Here is a 10,793-nt window from a genome sequence, read left to right as displayed (position 1 = left end):
CCCCTCCCAATATCCCACACTCTCCTCCCTCTCTCTCCCCATCCCCCCAATATCCCACACTCTCCTCCCTCTCTCCCCCCCCCCCCAATATCGCACACTCTCCTCCCTCTCTCCCCCCCCCCAATATCGCACACTCTCCTCCCTCTCTCCCCCCCCCCAATATCGCACACTCTCCTCCCTCTCTCCCCCCCCCCCAATATCGCACACTCTCCTCCCCCCACCCCCAATATCCCACACTCTCCTCCCTCTCTCCCCCCCCCCAATATCGCACACTCTCCTCCCTCTCTCCCCCCCCCCCCAATATCCCACACTCTCCTCCCCCCACCCCCAATATCCCACACTCTCCTCCCTCTCTTCCCCCCCCCCAATATCCCACACTCTCCTCCCTCTCTCTCCCCCCCACCCCCAATATCCCACTCTCCTCCTCTCTCTCCCCCCACCCCCAATATCCCACTCTCCTCCCTCTCTCCCCCCCCCCCCCCAATATCCCACTCTCCTCCCTCTCTCCACCCCCCCCCAATATCCCACTCTCCTCCCTCTCTCCCCCCCCCCCCCCCCAATATCCCACTCTCCTCCCTCTCTCCCCCCCCCCCCCAATATCCCACTCTCCTCCCTCTCTCCCCCCCCCCCCCCAATATCCCACTCTCCTCCCTCTCTCCCCCCCCCCCCCAATATCCCACTCTCCTCCCTCTCTCCCCCCCCCCAATATCCCACTCTCCTCCCTCTCTCCCCCCCCCCCCCCCAATATCCCACTCTCCTCCCTCTCTCCTCTCTCCCCCCTCCCCAATATCCCACACTCTCCTCCCTCCTCCCCAATAACCCACTCTCCTCCCTCTTTCCCCCCCCCCCAATATCCCACACTCTCCTCCCTCTCTTTCCCCCCCCAATATCCCACTCTCCTCCCTCTCTCTTCCCCAATATCCCACACACTCCTCCCTCTCTTCCCCCCCCCAATATCCCACACACTCCTCCCTCTCTCTCTCTTCCCCCCCCCCCAATATCCCACACACTCCTCCCTCTCTCCCCCCCAATATCCCACTCTCTTCCCTCTCTCCCCCCCCAATATCCCACACTCTCTTCCCTCTCCCCCCCATTATCCCACTCTCCTCCCTCTCTCCCCACCCCCCCCCATATCCACACTCTCCTCCCTCTCTCCCCACCCCCCCCCCCCCATATCCCACACTCTCCTCCCTCTCTCCCACCCCCCCCCATATCCCACACTCTCCTCCCTCTCTCCCCCACCCCCCCCCCATATCCCACACTCTCCTCCCTCTCTCCCCCACCCCCCCCCCCCATATCCCACACTCTCCTCCCTCTCTCCCCACCCACCCCCCCATATCCCACACACTCCTCCCTCTCTCCCCACCCCCCCCCCATATCCCACACTCTCCTCCCTCTCTTCCCCCCCCCCCCCATATCCCACACCTCTCCTCCCTCTCTTCCCCCCCCCCCCCATATCCCACACTCTCCTCCCTCTCTCCCCCCCCCCCCCCCCCCCCCCCATATCCCCACACTCTCCTCCTCCTTCCTTCCCAAGGAAATAAATGATAATCCAACAGCCACTGACCACTACCAGAAAAGGAAGAACAGACTGAATTTAAATTATTGGTTTGTTTTAGGTGGGGGGGGGGGGAAAAGAGAGGGGGAGGTTGAAGGTTGAGATTGCGGGAGAGACTTCAATGCTAAATCCCCCACCCCTTCCCCAAGGTGAAGGGGTGTTTAAGCACGCTCCCCGCGGATGCGACGCGCTAGCTGTATGTCCTTTGGCATAATCGTCACACGCTTGGCGTGAATAGCGCACAGGTTGGTGTCTTCAAACAGTCCGACCAGATAGGCTTCACTTGCTTCCTAAAGGAGAGAAAGAAAAGGGCGGCGGGGGGTTATAAAAATTTAAATAGTACTGATTTATAATACAAAGACTCCCCCATCCAATCCAACTTACTCCCCCTACTCTCCTGAAATACATGGAATCTACAACATGGAAACAGGCCATTTGGCCCAACTAGTCCGTGTTGGCTTTACCCTCCACATGAGCAAATAGTCCTAATCATATTTACCCATCCTGTTCCCATATCCCTTTATCCCCCTTCTCCTTCATCCACCTGGCCAATCTAATCTTGAATCTTGCCATACTTTCTGCCTCAACCACTAACTCTGGAGGTGAAATTCACAGCCTCGCAAAGAAGTTTCTCTTGCTCTCTGTTTTAAATCTCTTACATTTAATCTTGTATCTATGGCCCCTCATTTTAGGCCCCTTAACTACTGGAAGCAGTCTGTTTCTATCTACCCTATCCCATCCTTTCAGAATTTTAAATACTTCTATCATTATCACCCCATAAACTGTGTTTTTGTAATGAGAAAAGACCCAATTCTTCAAGTCCTTCTTTGTATTTCCTCACCGGGCAGCATCCTGGTGAATCTGCATTAAACCATCTCTAATCAACAACATGCATTTATAGAGCGCCTTTAATATAGGAAAACGTCCCAAGGAGCTTCACAGGAGTGTTAGCAAACAAAATTTGACACCGAGCCACATAAGGAGATATTAGGGCAGGTGATCAAAAGCTTGGTCAAAGAGTAGGTTTTAAGGAGAGTCTTGAAGGAGGAGAGCACGCTACGAACTGAGCCACGGCTAACGCTCACGATAGACAGCGTAAAAAATTAAATCACCTGCAAAGCGCCAATGGCAGCACTTTGGAAGCGCAGGTCCGTCTTGAAGTCCTGAGCAATCTCACGAACCAGGCGCTGGAAGGGAAGTTTGCGGATCAGAAGCTCAGTGGACTTCTGGTAGCGTCTGATTTCTCGAAGGGCCACGGTACCCCGGCCTGCGAAAGAAGGTTACGGACATTACCAGAGGGTGGGTTAGAGCTGCAGCAGCGGCAAACGGCAATCGTATATCAGAACAATCCGTTCACATTAAAAAAATACACCATTTCTGATATAGTTTTGACAAAAATAAATTTAAGGAGGGCTGGACTAAGGGCTATTTATTATGCATATATAGTATAATGGCCCTTCACCAACACATGCCCCGATTCCACTGTCTGATCTTCATTCATCAGGAAGGACAAGGAAGAAAACAATTATCACATTTACTTTTGAAACTCAACCATCTCTTCCCCACGCCACCCCCCCACCCCACCCCACCCCAAACCAACAAATGGTGGGCACATTTCAGCTGCTGCTTGACTGAACATCAATGCATGGATCCATTTCTGATTATAGAAACTTTTCCTTTAAAGGCTGTGCTCGTTAGTATTTTTCACAATACTTTGGGGGGGGGGGGGGGGGGTGGGGGCAGTTCATTTCCACAGACTATAATCCAGTTGGGAAAATTGCAACAGGGTTCCTCCCTCCCCCTTCTTCCCCTCCACACCCGAGGGCTCCGACATGATTCAGTGAGTCAGCCGGGATGGCAGTAAGGAGCAATGGAATGGGCTTCAGTGGCCCTTGGGTCAGGCAAGAGGACTCTGACCAGGGTCTCCCAGTCCTGGTCAGGTTCCAGCGAGCCCTGCTGGTTCAGTTCCCGTGTGGGGACCATGGGAATGATTGGGCTTGGCTGTGACGTTATGTGATGCTCCCCTCTGCCTCACCCTGTCAACACTGTACACTCCCGGCAACAGAGCTGGGGGGGCGGGGGGCGCGGGATTGGCAAGAACCAACTAGAAAATGAATGGAGATCTGCTCAAGCCCAGGTACAGGTCCAAGCCTCAAACCCCCAATTAACATTTCAGCCGCTGACCGGTAACGATGAGGCTTCTTCACACCGCCAGTGGATGGCGCACTCTTACGGGCAGCTTTAGTTGCCAGCTGCTTTCTTGGTGCTTTGCCACCGGTAGATTTGCGGGCAGTTTGCTTGGTACGAGCCATCTTCCTTCCTTTAGAGTTGCCCTAGGACCTGAAATACAAACAGGACAGAGATAACTTCCACTTGATTCTAGGACATCATGTATCACACACTGTAACCTACTGTACCTTCTGCAGGGCAACGCCCAGAGACCCAACACGATTGCCTCAAATTTAATTTTCAAAGTTGTCATTATTCTTCAGCGCACCAAGAGTGTTCTTTTAAAAATTCATTCCCAGGATGTGGGCATCACTGGCAAGGCCAGCCATTTATTGCCATCTCCAGTTGCCCTGAGAAGGTGGTGGTGGGATCCTGCATGGCTTGCTAGACCAATTGACAGTCAACCATGTTGGTGTGGAGACTGGAGTCACATATAGGCCAGACCAGGGTAAGACGACAGGTTTCCTTCCTGAAAGAACATCAGTGATCCAGTTCAGTTCTTAAATGACAATCAGACAGCTTCAAAGAATCATAGTATGACGTAGCACAGAAGGAGGCCATTCGGCCCGTCGTGCTGGCTTTCTGAAAGAGCTTTCCACTTAGTCCCACTCCCCTGCCCTTTCCCCACAGCCCCTTAAATTTTCCCCTTCAAGTATTTATCCAATTCCATTTTGAAAGTTACCATTGAATCTGCTTCCACCACCCTTTCGGGCAGTGCATTCCAGATCATAACAACTTGCTGTGTAAAAATATTTTTCCTCATCTCACCTTTTTTTTTGCAAATTATCTTAAATCTGTGCCCTCTGGTTACTGACCCTTCTGCCACTGGAAACAGTTTCTCTTTATTTACTTTATCAAAACCATTCATGATTTTGAACACCTCTATCAAATCTCCCCTTAACCTGCAATGTTCGAAGGAGAACAATTCCAGCTTCTCCAGTCCTCTCCACATAACTGAAGTCCCCCATCCCTGCTAAATTTCCTCTGCACCCCATGGCCACTTCAATGCCAGCTTTTTAACTCCAGATCATTTTTTGTAAAAAAAAACAGCTGAATTCAAATTCTCAAACCTCCATGGTGGGATTTGAACTCACTTTTTCTGTGATTATTAGTCCAGGCCTCTGGGTTACTAATCCAGTAACATAACCACTACACTACCCTACCCTATCCTCATGTTTCCATAACTGCTAGAAGGGGCAAGTTACCACCCCAGCTTGGAATGCCCATCACCCTCTAATACCCCACCCCAAGTGCTTACTTTTCATGCGTGAGCGTCAGCCTGTGCGGCGCTCGCTGGACAGTGCACGGGAAAAGAAACCCGGTCGATGTGTCTCTCTCCTCCGCGGCCAACCGCAGTGGGTCCCCAACCCAGATCAGCTAATTCAGCAGAGACCAGGAATCGAACCCAAGACCATCCTGGTCTCCCTGGTGAAAGAATGCCCTGGATAAACTCATTGAGCCACAGGGGGAGCACCAAAACATATTTATAAGCAGCTGACCTGCTTTTTGTCGCTCAACATTACCGGCACCTTCAAAAGGAAAACTTCTACTGCAAGTGTTGCAGCTTCCAACAAAAGAAGATTCACTATCTGCCTGTGTTATGGACGGCAAGATATCCCAAATAAATTAAAGGTAATAAGCCCCATCTCGGAGTTCGGTTGCCATACATTAGCTAAATGAACCCTGACCTCTCAGTTTTATGATCAGTCAACTCAATCCCACGCAACAATATTGCTGCCCTGTAATTCATCTCAGTGACAACACCACATTATCCCCATGGTAACACAGCAGGAGGTCAAACCGTCCTTCAATAATGCCCATTACATCCACCATGGGCTCAATTAGGTTGCAGACGATATATACTTTGTACTGGATAAATACTTGGAAGGGAAAAAATTGCAGGGCTATGGGGAAACAGCAGGGGAGTGGGACTAATTGGATAGCTCTTTCAAAGAGCCAGCACAGTTGCGATGGGCTGAATGGCCACCTTCTGTGCTGAATGATTCTACGATATCATACGAGGCCCAGTAAGGTTCATTTGCTCCGTACTCCTGCTACAGAATGAGACGCACTCATTCCATATCAGCAGAGGTGGTGCTAGATCTTAGGTAATCCGACTAGTTTCTAAGTAGTTTCTGTGGCAAAACCACTCTTATTTGCTATACGTTATCGGGTAGTTTGACTCTCACTGGGTGATTGGGGGGGGGTGGGGGTGGGGGGAGAGCTTCCCCTTTTGTGAAACAGATTGTTTCAACTGGAAAGAGGTAACCAGCTTAAAAAAAAGAGAAGTGAAAAGTAAAAGAGAGAAACATAATTCACCTGCCAGTTGGTCACCACCCCCCCTCAGTGTAGGGTGACACCCAGCTTTATTGAAATCCTCGGGACAACCTGCACCCACACAGCTTGGACATTCACCAACACTGACAAGCCCCCATTCCCATCAGGCAATACAACAATGACCAGCATCTTCAGAACCGCACCACGGCCGACTGCCAACGGGCCAACGGGCACAGAAAGTAACCGCAAGATTGGATTCGAATAACAATCGTGGCTTAAAATCTAGCACCAATTTAAAAATAAAACACATGAAGCAAGAGTATTTACAAAAAAGGCAAAGACTTGCATTCCCTCCTGACCGGGAGGCTGACATTTACAAGAACCATCCAATCTTCTATCGGCAACAACTTACATTTATATAGCGCCTTTAATGTAGTAACACGCCCCAAGGCGCTTCACAGGTGCACAATTAGACAAATTTTAAGGAGCGTTTTAAAGGAGGAGAGAGAGAGGTAGAAAGGAGGAGAGGTTTAGGGAGGCAACTCCAGAGCTTAGGGCCCAGGCAACTGAAGGCACGGCCGCCAATGGTGGAGCGATTAAAATCGGGGATGCGCAAGAGGCCAGAACTGGAGGAGCGCAAAGATCTCGGAGGGTTGTAGGGCTGGAGGAGATTAGAGATAGGGAGGGGCGAGGCCATGGAGGGATTTGAAAACAAGGATGAGAATTTTAAAATCGAGGCGTTCCCGGACCGGGAGCCAATGTAGGTCAGTGAGCACAATTATACTGTAACCACACCCTGTGTTTACTGAACAACTATTTGACTGTGGCCTGAGCAGCAGAATAATCGAACATTACTTGGTATACATTCCTCTCCTTATAAAAGGATGAGAGGAGCTCAAGTGCCATCTCTCAACTCCATAGGTCCAAAGTCACCTGTTCCTCCAAGCACCCTACACTCCCCATATGTCTATGTCCTCTCCTTTGTCTCCATTCCAAAATGTATCATCTCACATTTCTCTGCATTAAATTTCATTTGGCATCCAGCTATCCAGTCTACTAACCTGGCTATGTGCTCCTAAGTCGCTAACAGTCCTCTTCACAGTGCAACGGGCTCTTTTAACAGTCACCTGAATCGCTGCAGCATGGCAGACGTGGCCTTGGTTTAACATCTGACCTCAAGGACAGGCATCTCTGACAGTTCAGCACTCCCTCAATGCTGCACTGGAGCATCAGACCGAGGTCTTGATCGTAGCAAAGACGAGGATCTAAATGATCCTTCAACAACTAACACCTACGTAACACTCTATGTGGAACATCTCACTTTACTGTAGGTGGACACCGAGCGGGAAGTAAAGGCTTTTATTGGGGGGGGGGGGGTCAGGGAAAGAGGGGAAAGAAAAAAAAACACATCACTATCAAACAGCTCGGGCTTTTGAAGGTCGGGAGTGAGGTAACAAGGTGAAGTGGAAGAGAATTCAAGAGGGTTGGGGCTGAAAGAACAGCCTCCAACTGTGGAGCAAGTGTAATGGGGAACATTAGCAATGCAGAGTCAGAGGGTGCGGGTTGGATTCATGTCTGGAGAAGATTTCCTAGATAGCGAGCAGCGAAGCTATGGGAGAGATTTACAGACCAAGCCAGACGCCCCGAAATCAATTTACTACGATCACATCAATAGAATGAATAACTGCCCCAAGTGTTGAGATAAAGTGCGTTGGTGCTCACGATCACAGCTGGGAAGGTTTTGCCCCTGGGTCACCTGCTGGCAGCTGGTTCAGAGGTGCGGAACTGGCAGAAATATGGAGCCAATCTGAAGTGTCAACTGAGGAATGCGTTGCGGGGGAGAGGAAGAGAAGGAGAAAGAGAGAAAATAATTTGAAGGGGAAATGGTCTCCCTTGATGGCTCGACGGGCAAATGCATGAAGTGGTGTAGCACAAACCAAAGCAGGCAAGGGAAGTCCCAGGTCAGATCCACGACATGTGCAGAGTTAGCTGCAGCGTGGTGTTAGAATTGGGCCAGCCTGGATCCCTCAGGTCATGGTTGCCCTGTGCTTCCTGCTGGAAAATGGGTGCGTGGCCCCAAAAAAACCCATCAAGCTCAGGTGTGATGGCCTCCACAGTTAAATAGCCTACCACAATGCTAGCATATGAACAATTACCACCCGATCAATAAAATGATGGAAACAGTTGTCAATAGTGCCATCAGGTGACACCTACTCACCAACAATCAGAACCACTCGGCTCCAGACCTCGTCACAGTCTCAATCCAGACATGGACGCAAGAGCTAAATGCCAGAGGATTGGTGTGAGGGTAGCCACTTTTGTCATCAAGGTAGCATTCGGCCCTAGATAGTACCAAGGAGTCTTAGCCCAATGGAGGTCAATGGCATCGAAGGGCAAACATCCCAGTGGCTGGACTCAATGCAAATACCTGTGGCCGTCAAAGGCCAATCATCTCAGCCCAGGACATTGCCGCAGGAGTTCTCAGGGCAGTATCCAAAGCCCAACCATCTTTAGCTACTTCAATGACCTTCCCTCCGCCATAAGGTCAGCAGTGGGGCTGTTTGCTGTCCACAGTGTTCAGCTCCATTCACAACTCCTCCAATGATGAAGCAGCTCATGCCAGCCTACAGCAAAATCTGGTTAACATCTTAATTTGGATGGATGTTCCAATCCCCACATCCATTCTACACTAAATAGTTTTTTGAAAAATAAGAAAATTTAAAGCATATTATAAAAATTGGGGGGGGGGGGGGGGGGGGTACCAAACAGTCTGCATTACCGGGAAAGGCAGACAACTTGCATTTATACAAATGCCTTTAACGTAGTAAAACCTCCCAAGGCGCTTCACAGGAGTGTAATCAGACAAAAATTGACACTGTGGATGCTCAGTCGTTGAAGAGAGTCTAGACAGAGTAGATAGAGAGAAACTGTTCCCATTGGCAGAAGGGTCAAGAACCAGAGGGCATAGATTTAAGGTGATTGGCAAAAGAACCAAAGGTGACAAGAAAAACTTTTTTTTTTACACAGCGAGTGGTTAGGATCTGGAATGCACTGTCCGAGGGGGTGGTGGAGGCAGATTCGAACATGGCCTTCAAAAAGGAACGGGATAAGTACTTGAAACGAAAAAATGTGCAGGGCTACAGGGATAGGGCTCCTTCCGTGCTGGAACCTTCTATTGATTCTATAATATGTTCAAGGCGGAGAGATAGATTTTTGGACTCTCGGGGAACCAAGGGATATGGCGATCGGGCGGGAAAGTGGAGTTGAGGTCGAAGGTCAGCCACGATCTTATTGAATGACGGAACAGGTTCGATGGGCCGTATGGCCTACTCCTGCTCCTATTTCTTACGTTCTCATGACACCGAGGCAAAAGACGACAACATTAGGACAGGTGACCAAAAGCTTGGTCAAAGAGGTCAGTTTTAAGGAGGGTCTTAAAGAGGGAGAGGGGATTGGGGTGGAAATTCCAGAGCTTAAAGCCTGGGCAGCTGAAGAGTTGTCAATCTTTTTTTAAACTGTAATGATTAGGCAAAAAAAAACTTGTGTGTGTGTCAGGAGGATGTTCACTTCCTATCGTTTGTAAGATTGAAGCCACCTGTCTGATATTGATAGGAAGTCAAGATTATTACCTATACACACGCAGTAAAATTATTTCCATTTGATGTGCAAGCATAACGTTCAAGTAATTGAAATTTAAAAATAAGACCAAACCCACTCAAAAACAAACACATACAAACTGCTCACCCTGGTGTATATTGAGTGAACCACACTGAAGCGCCTGAGGAACAAAAACAGGAAGAGAGAGTCTTGCTCAGGCTCACCAAACCAGTCCAGTCTTTAGAAAGCAACTCAGACTAATCTCATATATAATAAATTGTCATCATCTGCACCGCTGGGATTTCCTGTCAGGATTTTAAAAGATCAAAAACAAATCCATTTTAACCCTTCCCCCTCCACTTAAAAGACAAACTGTCCCCCTAAACCCTCCACAAACTGAGCGAGCTCGAGATTCAAAGGGAATGTTTTTAAAAATGGACGAGACGAAAGAGAGCAAAGATGGTGAAGCTTTGCAACAGCTGGAGGCGAAGAAACTAAAGCAAAAAAAATAAATAAATAAAAGCATGTCCCCCGTTCCCCTCTTTTAAGGAAAAAAAAAACTTTGTATGATAAACATTTTTTTTGGCAACAAACACTAATACAAAAAAAAAACCAAACCCATTCGGAAATAAAAGTCCCAATTCTGATATAGCCCATTCGACGAAATAAACCAGTTTGCACGGTTGGAATTGTTAATTCATTTGAACAAAAATAAAAAAAAAAGGACAAATAAAGCAAACTGCAAAAGGAGTGCAGATGCACAGACACACGCGAATAAAACAGGCGAGCGAGGCAGAAATGGAACGTTGACCCGGGAACTCGCGCGAATTTGTTACATTGTTTCTGGCACAAAATGGACACCTTAAAGTTTGTTAAAGCAGCTTTGCCCCCCTCACAAAGAACTGGATACAAAGTCAATGCAAACAGGGAAAAGGTAAGGGGAGGGGGGGATACTTGGTAGATATTTCTCTAAGTTGCCATCTAACGAATTAATGCAACATGCTGCCACTTACCTGCTCTCTCTCTCTCTCTCTTTTTTTTTCTCTCTCTTCCTTTTTCCCCCCCCGCGCGAGCCTCTTTTGAAAATAAAAATAAAACACAATTGAAGAAGATGGCTGACTGGGGCCTTCCC

The 10,793-nt window shown here is 48.9% G+C and overlaps 1 protein-coding gene across 1 annotated transcript; it reads right to left on the bottom strand.

Annotated features, from left to right (window-relative positions):
• Positions 1 to 1,501: 1,501 nt before the first annotated feature.
• Positions 1,502 to 10,793, bottom strand: LOC137322101 (histone H3.3A-like). The gene is made up of 4 exons (XM_067985186.1): positions 10,675 to 10,793; positions 3,717 to 3,898; positions 2,671 to 2,825; positions 1,502 to 1,848 (listed from the first exon to the last, which is right to left on the bottom strand). The coding sequence occupies exons 2-4, from the start codon at positions 3,868 to 3,870 to the stop codon at positions 1,720 to 1,722; spliced, it is 438 nt and encodes a 145-aa protein (XP_067841287.1). The 5' UTR covers positions 3,871 to 3,898; positions 10,675 to 10,793; the 3' UTR covers positions 1,502 to 1,719.

This window comes from Heptranchias perlo, chromosome 5 (genome assembly GCF_035084215.1).
Source record: "Heptranchias perlo isolate sHepPer1 chromosome 5, sHepPer1.hap1, whole genome shotgun sequence".
NCBI lineage: Eukaryota > Metazoa > Chordata > Chondrichthyes > Hexanchiformes > Hexanchidae > Heptranchias > Heptranchias perlo.
The sequence above is the reverse complement of the archived record's forward strand: the minus strand, read 5'-3'. Positions and strand labels throughout refer to the sequence as shown.

Excerpts from the sequence above, each read along its gene's own strand:
- LOC137322101 (XM_067985186.1), bottom strand. The coding sequence starts at position 3,870 with ATGGCTCGTACCAAGCAAACTGCCCGCAAATCTACCGGTGGCAAAGCA. Across the intron at positions 2,826-3,716 it reads GGCTGAAATGTTAATTGGGG|GCCGGGGTACCGTGGCCCTT; the intron begins GTTTGAGGCTTG and ends CTTCTTTCGCAG. Across the intron at positions 1,849-2,670 it reads CTGCCATTGGCGCTTTGCAG|GAAGCAAGTGAAGCCTATCT; the intron begins GTGATTTAATTT and ends TCTCTCCTTTAG.